General features: G+C 45.1%; 1 protein-coding gene across 8 annotated transcripts in view; it reads right to left on the reverse strand.

Annotated features, from left to right (window-relative positions):
* The window catches only part of LOC308692215 (NACHT, LRR and PYD domains-containing protein 1 homolog), a 63,521-nt gene that overhangs the window by 5,245 nt on the left and 38,651 nt on the right, over window positions 1-19,625 (reverse strand). For 4 of the 8 annotated variants that reach the window (XM_081368023.1, XM_081368025.1, XM_081368026.1 and 1 more), the window contains 5 exons: window positions 4,039-4,287; window positions 2,509-2,553; window positions 698-2,375; window positions 498-581; window positions 308-379 (listed from right to left, as the gene is read on the reverse strand). In XM_081368023.1, the coding sequence (XP_081224149.1) occupies window positions 308-379; window positions 498-581; window positions 698-2,375; window positions 2,509-2,553; window positions 4,039-4,287 (2,128 nt within the window). Of the gene's footprint in view, window positions 1-307; window positions 380-497; window positions 582-697; window positions 2,376-2,508; window positions 2,554-4,038; window positions 4,288-4,465; window positions 4,526-19,625 lie in introns of all 8 variants that reach the window. The other 4 variants (XM_081368028.1, XM_081368030.1, XM_081368029.1 and 1 more) reach the window with 2 other exon arrangements.

A 19,625-nucleotide genomic window follows, 5' to 3' on the forward strand; every position in this document is an offset into this window, starting at 1 on the left:
TTTTTATTTATTTTTAATTATGATTAATTGGTGGTTTGTTGGGCACCAGCCAATATTTGCATCATTAGCAATAGTCAAAAAAGATAAAAGTGTGTATCTTATTTTTTTTAACTGTTTTGGGTGACCAATTTAGTTGCATTATTACTATTAGAATTATAATCTATTAGATTGCGGAGACCAAGTATGGCAGATAAACGGGAGAACAAGATGATGATATAATTGGTTAAACAAAACATTAATCATAGAATTATTTCTGGTTATCATGAGAAAAAAAAAATGTTATGAAAAAAATTCACTTGTTCTTCACCTGGACAGCTCTTTGATGATCGACAGATCAAGGAAGTGGACAGGATTCATTTGGTAGGTGCTTACACGAACACTGCAAATCAAAGCACAGAAAAAATATACATGAACTTAAAGTTAAACAAAGGCACATTAAAGGATGATGCACGTATGCATAAAAGAAATTAAATGTATAAATATATTTAAAACATTACCGCCGTGAGCTCAGGGTCTGTCCTCTCGCGAGAGCGTAGATCAGTTCAATAAGATCAGAGACTGATGGATCTCTTATAATCAATCTTCAAAATTAAATCCAGAACATTACTGAACAGACTAAGTTTAACTTGCAATAGCAAATTAGAGATTAGATATTAATTGGATCCACCAAATATCTATTTTGGACCAACGCATTTACCTTGCTTTTTTAAACTTGTGAAGTTCAGGCAAAATCATAGACAAATCTTCCGATGTTAAATGCAAACGAGAAATTTCTTCAATGCTCTGACAGCACTGAGAGCAGTACAGCAGGGCACAGACGTCTGTTCTTCTGAGCAATTTACCATCTAGTTTAATCATTTCCCAGGATTCAATTGCTTCTTTCACAAAGTCTTCTTCATGAAGTTCATAGAGACAGTGAAGAACAAAAAATACTCTTTCCGAGGACAAGGAACAATCTTTAACCTCTTTGAAAATCCATTCTTTCAGATGAGCCTGTGTTTTTGGACAAATTAACAGACCATGTTTTTCAAGTGTGAGTCTCACATCCTTATTCAACAAACCAAATGCAAATTCCACCACAGCTGGTTTTGAGAAAATATCATCAAAAAACCTTGTTAGTTTCCTCTGGGACTCTTCTTCATCTAGAAGGACATAGTACAGAGCAGTGAAGAACTCCTGAAAGCTGAGATGCATGAAACTGAACATCGTCTCCTGGTGGATTCTTCTCTTAAACAGGAACTTGCACAAGAATGTTTTTCCAGCAGGGTCTGAAATGGTTTCATTCACACTTTTCTCATCCAGCAGGACTTGCTGTTCCTGCATCCCTCTCTCTGCCAGCTGACCCAGACTCCTCAGCAGGGTCGGGACGGACTGACTCAAACCCTGGCAGTGATGCTCCAGAAGAGTGCACACAAAGTCCACGTAGATGGAGGTGGTGGTTTCCTGTCCACTTGTCGCACCTGCACCATATTTGAATCGCTCCTGGATAGTTGTGCAGAAGATCCAGCAGACAACAGGGATTGAGCAGGCAGTGATGAGGGTTTCATTTGCCTTCACATATGTATAAGCCTCCCTGGAAAGTTTCTCATTTTGAAAGAACTTCTGGAAGTACTCCTCCACCCCCTTTTCTGAAAATCCCACAATCTCAGAGAAACTCTGAGGTCCTTTGAGCAGATTACTGAGTGTGTCCGCAGCTGTAGATCTGGAGGAGACCAGCAGGAGAGACTCTGGCAGGATTCGACCCCTCAGCAGGGCACAAAGAGTGTCCACAGGTGGGGCTTTCTGAAGCAGATCAGTGTGTGCTGATGTGTCAATAATGTCCTGTGTGAGTTTCAGCTCATCAAATCCATCAATGACCACAAGCACCTTCTCTGGCGGCTGCTGTAAAATCTGTGAGATCTCATGTGATGATAAACTACAACTGCAGCTCAAGATCTCCACCAAACTCTTCTCGCCAGAAATGCGATTTATTTCTTTACACTTTAAGTGGAACACAATATCAAACCGCCCTTTGTAGAGGTCACCAGATGCCCAGTCCATCATGATCTTCTGCACAGTGAAAGATTTCCCGTTTCCAGAATTTCCCTGCAGTATCACAGAACTAGGACTGATCCCTTTGATATCTGGGTCGAACAGAGAGTTGAGATGGACAGAGTCTCCACTGCTCCTGGAGCTGAGGACCTGCTGGAAGCTCTCTCCACTGGAGCGGATCTCTTCTTCTCGCTCTTTTCGATCTCTATGTTTCCGAAGTATCAGAGGTTGTGTGAAGCGCTCAGACAGCAGCACATGTTCACCAGGCAGTGAGTTATACTCAGTCACATACTGATACTCGCTGCAGATCCGCTTCATATATTTGTGAATCACTGAGCTGATTTCTGTAGAAAAGGTCAATGTTCAAAGAGTTATTTTTTTTCCTGATTCAAACACAGAGCAGAGAAATACCAACTAAATTACGAGGTCGATGGAGTGCAATATTTAAAACATATTATTATAAAATTCATCAGTCACCTGAGGAATGTGTTTTTTCAGAGTGTGTGTGATGTCCTGTGGAGCCTGTAGAACATTAGACACACTTGATACATTATTTATTAATTGATATGTTGATTAAAGTTTTTCACATTTTATTTTCAAACATTTTACATCAATCTATCTATCTCACTATCTATCTTGATGTCTGTCTGTCTGTCTGTCTGTCTGTCTATCTATCTATCGCTGAGCAAATTTATTAGACCACCACCCAATGTAAGGTTTGTGCCACAACTGCCTTAAACTAACAGTATTAGTGATTTTTTGAGACGGGAACAAATACGTTTAGACTGCACATCATTGAAAACACTAAAAGTACTCATAAAGTCTATCCATAAGTGGAAATTTGCTCCATAAGAAAATAAGCTCCTTCAGTATTATCAGCAGCTATTGCATTTATCAGGAGCGAATTACCCTCCTCCATCCCCAGCTCCTCCTCTCGTCAGTCAGTATTTGGCCTTCTGATTCCTCTTTGAATCACACTAAATTCTCGAATTATGTTGTACATTAAAATATTGACATTAATGATATCTGCAATACATTCATGTTGGTTCTGTTCTGTGTACCCTAAAGGGGGTTATTGCTGCTCTCCCTGCTCTTATCCATGCTAGGCTGCCCAGAACAGAACCATACCGCAAATCCAAAATATATGCTAATTGTCAATCGTATTTGACGATAGTGGTCCTGACAGAAATAAGTTAACAAGATGGAAAGTTAAGACAAAATATTTAAGGTTTCTACAAGAGCTTCTGCAATTTGTGCAATGCCTGCAAAAGTACATATTTTAACAGTGCATAATCTCAGTATATACTGTAGGTCTACACCATAGACTGTAAAAAAAGATGGACGACGCCCCTTCGCTCTCTTCCATTGATGAGAACTGAAGCCGCCAGTGTCCCGATATGGCGATGACATATTGGAACTTGAGTCTGCGCAGTAGCGATCTCGGGACCAGACCTGCGCAGTCGTGAGCAGGAAGTAAAGCCGCGAAATCAACGCTCCGCCCTCACTCTCGCAGAACGCACGCAGGGAGAGTGGATTCTGCACACTTTTTTAAAAATTGATTGCAGTACGACAAGAGACTTGTTTAAATAAAGTAAATACAATCTCCTCAGTCCTCTGAAGATCCCGAAAAAAATGTCCGTTGGTGCTTCAGTGACTACTTCGCTCAGAGAACCTGTCAATCACAGCTGTCAATCATGACGTTACACCACCGCATCACGTAACTAACTAAAAACCAACTTATTTTTGAAACAGACACTTGAACTTACATCAGCGTGATAAAAACGACAGCAATTAAAGAAACCACCTTTGGAAAAAAGATATTTGAAATTTAATTGTTTAGTTGATCTTACGTCCCGTTGAATAACACGGGGAGACGGGGCTTATGACCTATACTAGGACCAGTCACCGGGGGGCGATCGAGACGTTTTGGCTTCACTTTTCAGGACTTGTGCGGCACGCTTGGTCTACACACATGTGGTATAATAGCCAAAATTAGTGTGCTCTTACCTAAGTCTCTGAACAGAGATGGCTCATGCTTTTCCAGGCTAGAATAAAAGGCAGATTTAACCTCGTCTCCTCCAGAGTGCAACACTTCATAAAACTCTCTCATTTTCTCCTGGTTAGTATTTGCTGCTCTGATCTTACAGTATGGCTCATATTCCAGCATGCCACCGGACCGCAGCTCATCCGCTATCGGCATCACCATCTGTACTCTCTGGACAAGTTTCGCCCAGTGGGCGTCCACAAACCGAGCACCTGGTAGAGGGATAATAACATGATAACTGCTCACAAGGGAGACAGTGATTTCATAAGATTCAAGAACGGGATATTCTATAGTGTAGCAAGTACTTATTTGGGAAACTTCACTTTTAATCAGTGTAATGCAGACTTTTTTCATATGGCTATCTCTGCTTTTACTGTGGTAACTACTTACGGTTCATGGTGTCTCATAAGTGTCTATGAAGTGTTGTAGAGAGCTGTCTTAAGTTGTCCTCTAGGAAATGAAACATAATGCATGTAGTGTGAGATGAAGAGAGCTTTTGTGACCCATGGTTAAAAATTACACTATTGGTAGATTAAGTGGCATGTAGAAAAATTTATCTAACATGCACAACCCAAATTTGGCCTTTACTGTGTAAAGGGTTGCGTATCACGCAATTTTTCGTACACGCCCACGACATTCGTATTGCATGGTAGACTCCTCATTCTGAGCAACTTTGCCTTCAGGACAGCCGCTGTCCGTCGAATCGTTCGTTAAATGTTGGAGATTATTTCAAAAACCAACTTTGGCAAATCCCATGAAATGGCTGAGAGTGGCCCTCTTCCTGTCTGATTTGCGTACAACTTCACAGAATCGGGTGTGCGCATGCGTCATGGGATTCTAAAGAAGCATGGAAAGTTTTATGGACATCGGGCCATTGGTAGCGCTTTAACTATAAAGGCGAAAAACTTCTGCTGCAAAAAACATCTGCTCTGCGCAAAACTTCATGAAATTAGCTGATCATATATGCCATATGATTCTAAAGAAGCATGAAAACTTTTACAGAGATCAAGCCATAATTAGAGGTATTACAGTTTAAAAGGTTAAAAAAAGGTCAAAAACACTACATTTCCATAATAAATGACCTAAAAATGCAAAAAGCTGTTCCTCTTTCCTCTGTTAAAATGTTTGATAAGGTTTTTATAACCAGTAGCTCAAACATCAAGTGCTGAGACCCTATCGTTTTTTTTTATAGGCCCTTTTTATAAGGGCCTTGTTATTGTTAATTTTTCCAAGGATCAGCATTCTCCCCTAAAAGTGTTTGGGCAGACCAAATTGTAAGCCGTAGAGACTTGAAACTTTGAGGGATGGTAGTACTCACACCACTTACAATGTCACCAAGGCCCGCCCGCACCAATCGGCCTGACGGGGGCGCTACAGCGGTCAAAAGTACAAAATGGCTTATAACTCCTAAACCGTTAGGCGTAGGCTCAAGTGTCTTATATCGTTGTAATCCTTGCATGTCTCGTATTTGCTTTCCCTTTAGGCGACAATTTTGAGTAATTTTGGATTTTGAGCTGTTGCGCACTAGTCCTCAGCTTTTGGCCCAATCGGAACCAAACCAGTGGAGCAAGATTCTCTGGAGTCTGAGTGTCAATAATTATCAAGAAAATTAGAAATTTCATTGCACGGTCGCTAGGGGGTGCCAAATTATTCTACATGTCAGTGGCCACTTTTACAAAAATGGACGGAACGGAACTAGATATTTTCACCAAACTCGGGACACGTGTATGACCTCAATCTAGTTCGTTTGTTTATTTATTTATATAGCACCTTACAGACTACCACCGTAGTTCCAAAGTGCTGTACACTGCAGTAAAAACCAACAGAACAAAGAGACAAAACATAAAAAACATCCATGTACTAATGTACTAAAATGCCAGAAAGTACAGATAAGATTTTAAGCGGTCTTAAAAACATTTAGATTCAAGGAAGATCTAAAATCCAATGGCAGATTTTTCCACAATCTAGGACCAGTGACAGAGAAAGCACGATCACCTTTCATTTTGAGACGTGCACGGGGAATAGTTAGAAGAAACTTGTTTGATGATCTTATAGCGCTTTTCCATTATCAGTACCAGCTCAACTTGACTCGACTCGACTCGGCTCGGCTCGCTTTTCGCTCCATTTTCCATTGCAGATAGTACCTCCACAATAGTACCTGGTCGCCATAGCGACGCCATAGGAAACTGGCGTGACATAATCTTCTACGCGACACACACAGGACAATGGAGGAAATCGCGTCTGGCGCGTGCAATGATGACGCAGTGAATAGTGACGATTCTCTCTGACCAATCAGCAGTCTGCCGTGTTTTCACGTCACATTTTAGTATTGCCTCAGCTCGCTCAGAACCTCGCCGGAGGTGATACGAAAAAAAGTACCTGGAAGCAGTACAGGTACAACTTTTACACAGTGGAAAACCAAACAAAGGCGAGTCGAGTCAAGTCGAGGCGAGCTGGTACTGTGTAGTGGAAAAGCGCCTTTAGTCTTACGCCTGAATTGTAGGGCTTAAGGCTGATATATACTTCTGCGTCGGACCTACGCCAGAGCCTCTGCGCTGTAGGCTACGCGTTAGTTTTACACATGCAGAGGGAGCATGTGAAACCAAGGGAGCGGTTCTAGCAGACATTTGTGGAGAGGAGCATGTCAGGGTACGCCGAAGGGTACGTGTGCTACACAAAGCCAACGACGTAGCTATGGCGTAGGTCCGATGCAGAAGTATAAATCAGCCTTTAAAGGGATACTTCAGGATTTAGCATTAAGCTTTGTATCAGTACAAAACCTGTAGTATTTTTGAATTACCGTGCTTTCCACCCTCATATCCCCCTGAGACAAGAGATTTATGTATTTTTTGTCTGGAAAAAATCCTCAGATGACGCAAAAATCATCATTTTGCATCATCTGAGGATTTTTTGGCCAGAGGCTAAAGACTACAGCCGTTCCCTTTCGAACGGTCACTTCGTATTGCGTAGCTATACGCAGTGGGGAAACTCCTTTTCCTCGATTTACTGAAGCTTTTATTTAAAACGCATTTGCAGCTGCACAGCTAGCACATTGAGCGCGGCTCGCTCACAGGCTGTGCTGCAGCAACTGCTTAAACCAATGGCGCGGGCGCCTCTGACAGGCCACCAATGAGCAACATTGCACATCAGAGCTCCCCAAGGGCGTGGCCTTAGTCTATATCAGAGCCCCGAATTCGCCATTATAGCAGATTTCACTCCTTCAGCGACAACTGCATGTCTCTGACCGATACTGTAAGCTTCGCCGTGGAAAAAGCCCTTCAGCCTGAGCGAGCATTTCTCAGCGGACTACGCACTCAAGCCGTTTTCCCCCTGACGCCGTCTCACCTGTGGCTATCCGGCGACGACGACGAGATATCCTTTTTACTATGCCTAGTTCATCCTGCGCCACGTGCGGACTCAAGCTGCACGAGGCCGATGGACACGCGAGCTGCATTTCCTGCCTGGGAGCTGCCCACGCGGAAAATGCGCTCTCCGCCGGCGGATGTGAGGCCTGCGAAAGCATGCCGATCTCCGTGCTGCGCACCCGGCTAGCTCTCTTACGAGACGGCGATGCCGCGTCACCCGCTCTTCCCTTCCCGGCACTACTTCAGCCGCGGAAGAAGAAGCGCCGCAGCCAAAGGCCCCCTGAGACCATGGAGATAAGCGAACCCACGCCGGCCGCGTCCCCGCGTGCTTCGCCTTCTCCAGACACGACGCCCTCTCCAGTTCTCTTCGAGGGAGGCCTGCGCCCCCCCCACCACGTGGCGGGCCTTGTCTCTTTCGGAGGATCGGGCGATCACGACGACAGCCTGTCGATTGCTGCGTCTGAGGAGGAATGGCCGGGCTCTCTCGACCCCGTCAAAGCTTCTCAGTCATCAGGCAGCATCTCAGCGACCAGGACTAACTCCGACGCCGAAATGCTTCGGATCCTGACGAAGGCCGTCGCGGACCTCGACCTCGAGTGGGCCTCGCCCGAGGAGCCGCCCCGTAGTCGGCTGGATGGCTGGTTTCTCTCGGGGCGCCAGCAGGCCCCACGTCACAAACCAGCGCCATTTTTCCCCAAGGTACACGAGGAGCTGACCAAGGCGTGGCGAGCACCCTACTCAGCACGTGTGGGTTCGTCTGTTTCCGGGACACTCTCATCAGTGGATGGTGCAGCGGAAAAGGGCTACGAGTCTTTGCCGCCCCTCGAGGAGGCTGTGGCAGCTCATTTGTGCCCGAACACGGCGGCTAGCTGGCGAGCTAGAGCTACCCACCCCAACAAGCCGTGTAGAGCTACATCAGCCCTCGCCGGACGCGCGTATTCCGCTTCTGGCCAGGCTGCATCGGCTCTACACACCATGGCCGTGCTCCAGGTCTACCAGGCCAAGCTTCTCCAGTCTATGGACGAGACTGGCCCGGACCCGGAAGCCTTCAGCGACCTGAGGAGCGCTACAGACCTAGCCTTGCGTGCTACGAAGGCTACAGCACAGGCCATAGGTAAGAACATGGCGAGCTTGGTTGTGTTAGAGCGCCACCTTTGGTTGAATCTGACGGAGATTAAGGAAACGGACAAGACACGTTTCCTCGACGCCCCCGTGTCCAGCTACGGCCTCTTCGGCCCGGCGGTCAAAGGGTTTTCGGAGAGATTCACCGAGGCACAGAAGGCGTCCCAGGCAATGCGGCACTTCCTGCCGAAGCGCTCCAGCTCAGCGTCCAGCAAAGCCAAGCCAGCCTCTTCGCCGCACCCAGTCAGACCGGCAAAGCAGGTATCTCAGCCCCGCCCTGCGGCTGATACCTTCCGCCAGCCGAGATCGACAAAGCGCTACCCGATGCCCCGGCGCCAAGGCCCGCGGCCCAGCGGGGTGAGTGATCCGGTACCGCCGAAGTCGTCCTAGCAAGGACAAAGAGAGAGGGCTCGTGTCTCGCGCTCGCCGGACCACCCTCAAAAAGACCCACAATACTTCCCACAGCTCCCTGTTTAGCTCAGGCGGCTGGGGATTTTACTATTGTAAACAGGCCCGCAGCAGTGAGCGCGCCTCTACAAACAAACGCCGTTTTCACGGCGACCCAAATAAAGCACAAAAAGAGTATGTTTCACAAACACAACCCATGGTTTCACGGTCCCCCTACACTAGGTGGCCCCCTCCATGTTGTAAAAATGACTTCCCCACAGGCGAAAGCTTGTACAGTCAGTCAAACACTCATTACGTGCACAAATCACAATATAAGGGTAGTGAGTCCCCACAATGTAGGCGACTCATCCCATTCAGTGGTTCAATCCCTAGCCACACGGGTGCAGGCCTGGCAAGCCATCCCCGGTGTGTCGAGTTGGGTCATAAACATCATAAAGCGAGGCTACTCGCTCCAATTCGCTCGCAGACCCCCAAAATTTCAGGCGGTAGTCGAGTCTTCAGTGAGAAGCAGCGTGGGTCACGTGCTTCGCGCCGAAGTGCAGAATTTGTTAGCAAAAGGGGCGATAGAATTAATCCCTCCCGCGCAAACATATTCAGGGTTTTACAGCAGTTATTTTCTAATTCCGAAAAAAGACGGCGGTCTCAGACCCATACTAGATTTGAGACATTTGAACAAAGCTCTCATGAGACGGCCGTTCAAAATGTTGACTATCAAACACATCCTAGCGCAAATTCGCACGGGGGACTGGTTTGTGACAATGGATCTGAAAGACGCATACTTTCATATTCAGATAAACCCTCATCACAGGCCATTTTTGAGATTCGCCTTCGAGGGTCAAGCCTATCAGTACACGGTTCTGCCCTTCGGCTTGTCCCTGGCACCCCGTACATTCACGAAGTGCATGGATGCAGCGCTCTCTCCCCTGAGACATCAGGGAGTGCGCGTGCTGAATTATCTCGACGACTGGCTGGTGCTAGCACAATCGAGAGCAGAGCTAACAGCTCACAGAGATTTGATTCTCGGCCATTTGAAATGCCTGGGTCTCACAATCAATGTTGCCAAAAGCAAACTGACGCCCAGCCAGACTGTAGTTTTTCTGGGCACAGTTTTAGACTCAGTGGAGATGACAGCGCGGCGCACACGAGAGCGCGCGCTCTCAGTGCAGGCGCTGGCAGCCTCGTTCAGAGCGCGCGAGCGCGCGCCCCTGAAAAAAATTCAGAAACTTATCGGTCTAATGGCAGCAGCATCGTCAGTACTCTGTATGGGATTACTGCGCATGCGCTCCGCTGCAGCACTGGCTGAAACGCCGGGTACCAACCCATGCATGGCAGTCCGGCAGCCTGCGCATCATGGTGAATCACGGTTGTTTAAGAGCCCTGATTCCCTGGCGAGCTCAGGACTGGTACCTCAAGGGTGTGACCATGGGAGTAGTTTCCAGAAGGAAAGTAGTGTTTACAGATGCATCCAACCTAGGTTGGGGTGCTCTGCACGAGGGCAAGCCTGTCTCCGGCCTCTGGTCGAGCACGGAGCAGAGCTTACACATCAACTGTCTGGAAATGAAAGCGGTTGGTTTGGCCCTGAAAGCATTACTAACAAACCTAAAAGGCCACCATGTCCTGGTCCGAACGGACAACATGTCAGTGGTGGCCTATATAAATCGCCAAGGCGGCATCAGGTCAGGCAGCCTGTATGCTCTGGCGAGAGACCTCCTTATATGGGCACAGAGCAATCTGCGCTCTTTGAGAGCAATGCATATCCCAGGAGTCCAGAAACTGGGCGCGGATATGCTCTCACGGGGCAACACTCCCCCAGGCGAGTGGTCCCTGAACACTCAGACGGTTCGTCTGATATGGAGTGTGTTCGGAGAGGCCGAAATAGACCTTTTTGCCTCGAGATCCAACACTCATTGCAAAATGTTCTTCTCGAAGAACAGGGATGCGTTGACCCATCTTTGGCCCAACCGCCCCCTCTATGCTTTTCCCCCTGTCTCGATGATTCCACAAGTCATAAAAAGGATCAGGGAGAGCGGGTGCCCAGTACTGCTGGTGGCCCCTCTCTGGAGATCCAGGCCGTGGTTTCCGGAGCTGATTCAGCTATCAGACACAGTCCCTTGGCCTGTTCCAATGAGGAAAGATCTCCTCTCTCAGGCGAAAGGGATGATATGGCATCCGCGACCCGATTTATGGGCCCTCCATGTGTGGCCCCTAAACGGGTACCTGGGGACCTTCCAAAGAAGGTCCTAAACACTATCTCAGAAGCCAGGGCCCCGTGTACTAGGCGCCTATACGCTTTAAAATGGTCAGTTTTTTCCAGCTGGTGCTCGAAAAACTGTATAGACCCAGAGTCATGTGAGATAGATGTGATATTATCCTTCCTAGAGGAGCTGTTGGATGCGGGTCGCTCCCCGTCCACGCTCAAAGTGTATGTGGCAGCTATTGCAGCGCAGCATGCCCTGATAGCTGGCCAGTCGATAGGAAGGGATGATTTGGTGGTGCGATTTTTGAAGGGTGCTAGGAGAATTAACCCCTCCAGACCCTCTTCTGTGCCCCTCTGGGACCTCTCCAGGGTCCTGGGGGCTTTGAAGGGCCCACCATTCGAACCGCTCCAGTCGGTTGATTTGAAACCTCTCTCGCTAAAGACTGCTCTCCTGTTGGCACTGGCATCTATCAAGCGAGTAGGAGACCTGCAGGCGCTCTCAGTGAGCCCCTCATGCTTGGAGTTTGGCCCAGGTGACTCTAAGGTCGTCCTCAAACCCAGGCATGGTTATGTACCTAAAGTACTTTCAACTCCGTTTAAAGCACAGGTCATTACGTTATTAGCCCTTCCCCCCTCTGCCGAGGATGGGGAGGTTAATCTTCTATGTCCTGTCAGAGCACTAAAAATTTATCTGGAGCGTTCTGCATCTTTCAGACAGTCAGAACAGCTATTTGTCTGCTTTGGTGGCTGATCCAAAGGCGATCCAGTCACCAAGCAAAGGCTGTCTAGATGGATTGTGGATGCTATATCGATGGCTTATACCTCGATGGGTCAGGTTTGCCCTATAGGTATTAAAGCCCATTCGACGAGAGGCATGGCCTCGTCGTGGGCTTGGTCATCTGGTTTTCCTATTCAGGATATTTGTGATGCGGCCGGCTGGTCCTCGCCTTCCAAATTTATGAAATTTTATAATATGGAAGTTCCTTCTCTGCATGCGAAGGTGCTTTCAGTATGATGAGGGCCCGGCAGTGCCCGGTCTTCTCTACAGTGTACTGTGCATAATCATTCACAATATATAAAACCCGCTTGCTGGTTATATTTAATTTACTAAATAACCCCGACGGTGTCTGGGCTCATTAGTATATTGGGTTGGTAGTGCTACTGACACATATGTTATAAAAGGCCCGACAGTGTCTGGTCTATATATATATATCAAACATATATAAGGTTTCTGGCTGATATTGGGCTCAGGGATCCTGAGTTCAGTGGCAACCAGTTACTTTTAGTACGGCGTTTTGCATGGCGTCCCCACTGCGTATAGCTACGCAATACAAAGTGACCGTTCGAAAGGGAACTACTCGGTTACTATCGTAACCTCGGTTCCCTGAGATAGGGAACGAGTATTGCGTCGCCGGCCGTACTATAGTAACCAGGTGAGTTGTCGCTTCAGTCGTGGAACCTGCTATAATGGCGAATTCGGGGCTCTGATATAGACTAAGGCCACGCCCCCTTGGGGAGCCTTGATGTGCAATGTTGCTCATTGGTGGCCTGTCAGAGGCGCCCGCGCCATTGGTTTAAGCAGTTGCTGCAGCACAGCCTATGAGCGAGCCGCGCTCAATGTGCTAGCTGTGCAGCTGCAAATGCGTTTTAAATAAAAGCTTCAGTAAATCGAGGAAAAGGAGTTTCCCCACTGCATATAGCTACGCAATACTCGTTCCCTATCTCAGGGAACCGAGGTTACGATAGTAACCGAGTAGTTTTCAACCCGCCCATAGAGGGTGGGATCCCACTCATAGAATGTACAAACAGTGTCAGCCATCTTTTATTTGGAAGCTAAGCTAACGGGTTCTTATTCTGTGGAAAAAGCCGAGTAGTAGGGGTTACCATACATCCTTTTATTCCCGGAGATGTCCGGCCATCGAGATCGTCCAAAATGTCCGGGATTCAGCTTTTGCTTTCTGCGGTCGCCATTCATTGTTTACATGCACACCTTTTGTTTCAATCTAACTGAATTAATTTCGATTGGTGAATCTGAATGTAGTGTTTACATGAACGCTAAACAAGTGATCGGTTGATGTGCGCTTTACCATTGCTAAGAAAATTCCCGCTCCTCCGTGAGAGATACGAGACCGGTGCGTCTCACAGGTGCCACTCATCAGTAATCACGCCACAGGCCTCGCATCGTTCTCCCGCGCCCCTCAGCCTCGTCCTGCTCGCCACAGTAAACATAATGAATGGCGACTGTAGAACGCAAAAGCCGAAACCCGGACATTTTGTGCAATCTCAAAAACCCGGGCAGACTTGTCACGGACAGAGCCATGGAGAGAAAGAGTTGCGACACTCCCATAGACCTCCGTTGTAAATAATGGCGGCGCTTTTAACCGCCTACTTCCGGGATTTGAAGAGCGGAATAGTTCTAAACACTGTCATTTTGGCGTTGGACCCCATTCACTTACATTGCTGCGCGTCGAGTTGTTCCAGAGTTAAGTTGTTGAAATATCGACCTCTTTTGAATGGTCAACTGTCTATTTTGTATCAGAGGCCCTTTGCGATGCTTATACTGGTCTTCATTTGTACATGCACAGCGTAATTATTTATATTTTATGTTAGTTGTTTCAACCAATTTTCAAGCACTGCCTGCTAACTTAGCTAGTTAGCTAGCGCGACTTCGTCATTTAAGAGTTCGGTAATGAATCGCTGCCACCTTTATAGCAACTTTTATTTAATTTAATTTTTTGGGATATACTAACTTTTCATTATGTTTTATTGTCTTGAGTGAAGCGGCTTGTGAGAACAATGCTGGACCTCTAGGATTGTTATGGCCATCACCAGTCCTGTCTGTTTCATGGATCACCTGCCCCTGATTTTTGCTTTTCTTGTTCACACAAGCACACATTTTTGTTGTCTGTCATTGTTTAATAAAAATTGTTTATTTGAAAACTTTCTTTTGTATCAGCAATGCTTAAATTCGTTTTAATCTGTTATAGTTTTGATAATGTGTATGGCTTAATATTAAAATAATATTCTTAGTCTTAACATGATAATGTTTCACGTTGTGGTCCTGGGGTGGCCACTTTCATCAGAATAAGTGAGCTAGCTTAAGCGAATTCTGAACGGACCGCCACGGCAGACCTCTTTGCGTGATCACGAAGGTAGGCTAATGGCTGAATCAAAATTTATAAGCAAAATCACGTGAATCAATAGCCTAATATAGCCCAGTTGTGCTAAAATAAATATCATGAGACGTCCATCACCAGATGAATGATATGGAAAAGTTAAGTTAGAGCCGCTAAAGCCAGTGCTACTACCCATGCGAACATGAACACTAAGCTTTTCCCTCCAAAAATATAGCCTAAAACTTGTCTCCAAATGCAAAACTGACATTAACAAAATGCAATAACAGCTGAAAAAGTACTTGGGGTGTGTTTTATTTTATATTTACCGTTCAATAATGCAATCGCTGCTGTCTGTCCCATAGAAGAACATGACAGCCAGCGTATGTTTTAGAACTATTGGGGCGTACATGAACCACGTGACAGCCTTAGCGGCGACATCAAAGAGTGTCGCAACTCTTTCTCTCTATGGCTCTGGTCACGGAGACTCACTAGTAGCTTAGCTTTGTTGTTTAACTGCTCTCTAACCGGTAGGCGTGGCTTGGGAGTGGCCTCCAAGGCAGCAAAACAAGTGCATTCTGGGAGTTGTTGTCTTTCACCCACATGAGCCAAAAATATATTTTCTGGCTTTTTCTCATTCTAGAAGGCTCCAAATTCAAAAATAATTTCCATTTTTACTACATAAATTGACCCAATTTAAATACACATTCATCTATCCAGAGGTGAAGTATCCCTTTAATAAGCTTAGCTAAGTATTCTGGGGCCATTCCGTGAAGTGCTTTAAAAACATATATCAGAATCTTATACTGTATGCAAGCGGGCAATGTGTGTTTGACAGGTCCCAACATAAAGTGAACTACAATAATCTAGATGGGAAAAAATATAAGCGTGGACAACTTTTTCCAGGTCGCTGGCTGAGAGAATTGGTTTCAATTTGGCTATTGCTCTTAAATAGAAAAAGCAATTACGAACCACTTAGGGTTGGGCGATGTCCCCTAAATTGTCAGTTGACGATGTTTACAGTAAAACATCGCGATGGACGATGATATCGTCGGGGGGCAGGGATGCTATGGAATCGTGCTGACCACGAAGAGAGAGAGAGAGAGAGAGAGAGAGAGAGAGAGAGAGAGAGAGAGAGAGAGAGAGAGAGAGAGAGAGAGAGAGAGAGAGAGAGAAGCTACTTCTACTGTGTTTACGCCACGGGAATACTCGGCTTGGCATTTTGAAATATTTCTATGTTTATTTGGCCGTTTAGGCTCGTAACCGAAGACAAAGACTACTATGCTTGTCTGTGTTGCGCTCGGAGCGCGCGCACAGCATCCTGTCTGTAGAATTCAGTTCTCTTTCGCGACTTATCGCACTTTTAATATTTCTTTTCAATATAAAGCACAACCTGCTCTTTTCTTTCTCATTCATTAATGTTTTATTATTAATAACAGAATCGTCAACTGAAATCTGCGCGGATTATCAACAATACGACACATTTATAGGATATAAAGGATTTTCTCTGCGGCAAAAGTGAAAGTACCAACGCCAGTGGGTGAAATATTTCGAAATGTCTCTTTGAACAGCAAAGCACCCGTTTCAATAAAAGGATATATTCAAGTTTATATAGCCTACTTTTACATTTTCGCTGCTGTTCTAAAATTATTTTCGCCATCACCTTAAACAAGCTGCAGCTGCTTGAATCCCAGTGCAGGAGCTGTAACTGTTAGGTTACCACAGAAACATAAGCGGTTAGTTGATTGCTGTGGTGACTCGTGACACTCGCGAATAGCACTGAACATGCACGTCTTAATTTTTTATCGTTTGTTGGTAAAGGGTGAGTGACCTTGCGAGCCACATGATTTTTGCCTAAGAGCCAGTTTCCCAACCACTGGTGTACACACGAACTGCCGTGAGACTGGGCTGGTCTGACAGGGTGGGGGGCGTGGCATCACAATGGTGGCTCACCATCGTGATGTCGGTCAGCCATCACAATGGACGATGATATCGTCCATCGGCACAACCCTAGAACCACTGTCTTTATCTGTCCATCAAAAATGATGGATGAGTCAAAAATGACTCCCAAGTTCTTTACTTGATCCTGCAAGTAGAGGTCGACCGATTCATCGGTCGGCCAATTAATCGGCCGATTTTTTGTATTTTTCACATAATCGGCATCAGCCAATATCCAAGTGTATCAAGCCGATCATTAGGCGGGCGCATCTGTGGGCAGCCTAGTGTTGTTGTTGTTGTTGTACGCACGCTGCGCCTAGAGTCATTCTCCAGCAGAGTGAGCAGACCTCATCCAGTGCTTAAGGAAGAAGCTAAGTTCCTTGGAGAAAACTCCTTTATATTTAATTAAAAACTTTTGATATGTTACTGCCAAATTGGAGAAAAAACAGGCGACATGACGTTCGGCTACTTTGAAATTGATAGCGTAGTTGAGGTTGCATTATCACAGTAAGTAAGCAAGAATTTACAGACAGTGAATCTGAGACTTTTATTTGTTCTGTTTGTGTGTCTTATATTTGAGAGGGTTGTCACTCAATGCAGAGAAATAAGTAATAATAAAAAAGAGACCAACTATAGGCTAGTGAAGGACTGGCTTTGCTTTGCTAGCGTCGTCGTTGCAAGGGTTGGGTAGCTACAGACAGACCCAGTGCTAATACAGCACTGGTGCCTTAACGACCGTTATCTACCGGACCGAATATCAACGCGGATTTCTGTGCTTCATTTCGGTGCTACTATTATGCCTGTGCTTCTCTTGGATGCTTTGAAAACGGACGTAAGAATAACAGAAACATCGCTTAGCTGCACGTGACGCTAGTCAGAAGTTAACTTTAGCATACCGTTAGGTAGGAGCTGAATTAAACACGGTTAATGCTGGCAAAACAGTGTAATGTGTGACTGTATTTCACTGTAGATTAGGGGTGGAACGGTACATGTAAGTTATTCGTATTGAACCGAATCGGTACAGGCGTCACGGTTCGGTGTATAAATTTCCACGGAGAATACACGCTATAAAAATAAATAAAACTTGCGTGCAAAGTAATGCGGAACTACTGTTAGATGCGGGTTCTTTAGGGACACTGTAGCCCCACCTTAGCTCAGGCTGCGATGTAAAGATTGCAATGCTGGAGTATGTGTGTGTGTGTGAGAGTGTGTGTGAGAGAGAGAGAGGCGCGCGGGCGCGATCGAAAAGTCGCGTGTGTTTAAAGTCACAAAGTGTTTACTTATATGTGTGTGCACACTGAGGCGAACAGTGGAAACATAAAAAACATACTCCGTCATTTTGTTTATCAGGACATAATTCAAACTGCAAAGTGTTTAAGTTACTGTTAATTAAAATGTTAAGGAAAACAAATATATTAATCTTAAATGTAGCAAATTAATTTTCAATTCATTCAGGTACAATTACCAAACATCTCAAGGTCTTTTTGTAGATTTGTAAAGTGTTCAATAAATGTTTTTGTTGAGAAATTTTGTCTATCTTAAGTAATTATTTGTGTTACATTTTATCTTTCAAATAGAGGTTAAAAACAAGCGCATAATCGGCCAAAACAAATCGGCAGCATTTATCCGGATTTCAAAAGATCGGCATCGGCCTGAAAAAAAACCATATTGGTCGACCTCTACCTGCAAGTACCCCTTCCATGGGCCTAAGTGATCGATTACCATTTGGCTACCAGCTGCGCGACCAAAAATAATAATTTCAGTATTGTTTTTATTCAATTGAATGAGACTTTCAGCCATCCACAGTTTTACTTCCTCCAGACACCTAAGGAGAATGGCATTGGAATCCCTACTACCAGATTTCAACGGCAAGTAGACTTGAGTGTCATCTGCATAAAGATGGTAAGAAATACCATACTTCTTAAAAATCATTGCCAACGGGAGCATATACAATGAAAACAGGATGGGACCCAAGATGGAACCTTGTGGGACCCCACAGGAAATAGGTGATGGAGCAGAGTAGTTCTTACCAATCTTCACTAAAAAGGATCTTCTACATTCCAAATAAGAGTCAAACCATTTTAGGACCATCACCCGAATACCAACAAACTGCTTTAAGCGAGTCAGAAGGATCCGGTGATCAATGGGGTCAAAGGCTGCTGACAAATCCAACAAAATGAATGCTGCATGATTACCTGCATCCGTAATTAAAAAAAAGATTGTTAACAACCTTAAAAACGGCTGATTCTGTACTGTGTCCACCCCTAAAACCAGACTGAAATTTATCAAAAATATTATTCTTAACCCTCTGGAGTCTGAGGTGTTTTCTGGGCCCTGGAGGTGTTCTGACATGCTCTGACATTTGTGCTTTTTTCAGTTATTTATAAACATGTTAATGGCAAAGGTGTAAATTCACTCTATATAGCACAAACAGGGCTACCAAAATATGTGATCACCATGCATGTATATTTTTTATTTTTAAGAGAATAATGCTTATGCGTGGTTATTGAAAAAATTAAAAATGAAAGTTGCTGAAAGAAGACCTCAAAACTCATAATAAATATGCATGAATAAGACTTTTGAGAAATGGATGTTCTTCCTTCGAGTTCTGGCTTCAAAATTATGTGAAAATAGTCTTGCTTTATCGTTCAGATAAAACAATACATTGATTTAAATTGATGTAAAACAGGTTTTGCTTGGAAAGCCATTATGCGAGTGGGCGTGAACGAGGAGTGGTTTACACCTTGGAATACAAAATGTCCCACCCATTATGCATAATGACTCTGCATAATTAGCCATTCATTCAGGTGTGACTCTGACTGACTGAGCCACAATGCAAGGACAAAAAATTACAGACAGTGAATCTGAGACTTTTATTTGTTCTGTTTGTGTGTCTTATATTTGAGAGGGTTGTCACTCAATGCAGAGAAATAAGTAATAATAAAAAAGAGACCAACTATTCACCTTATTTTTAACGGAAATACGGACGCAGCCAGTTGACGGTATTTTGTGCGAGACTTCCGGTCAGGCACTTCCGGTCACTGGCGCGCTGATCACTTTTCACCATATCGGTTAATTAAACAAGTGTTCCTAACAACTAACTCATCGTCATGGCTTCGGGGAAGACCGGGATTGTTTGTGCAGTTAGAGGTTGTCATAAACTGATACAAAAGAAAGGTTTACTTGGAGCAGGAGTGTTTTAATCATCGAAATCATTTACATTTTAATCAGGCGCCCTACGACCAGAGACACACTGGCTGCGTGGCGTTTCTGTTGCGTGGCGTTTTACATGTCTTTGCACACCAGAAACGTGTCTGACGCGGCACTGCTAGGTGACATATATGATAAGCCTCATTCATTGGTGATTATATTCGACATAATGGGGAGAGAGTTGTGGAAGGCCTTTA

Source organism: Scardinius erythrophthalmus, assembly GCF_964197995.2.
Source record: "Scardinius erythrophthalmus genome assembly, chromosome: 6".
Lineage (NCBI taxonomy): Eukaryota > Metazoa > Chordata > Actinopteri > Cypriniformes > Leuciscidae > Scardinius > Scardinius erythrophthalmus.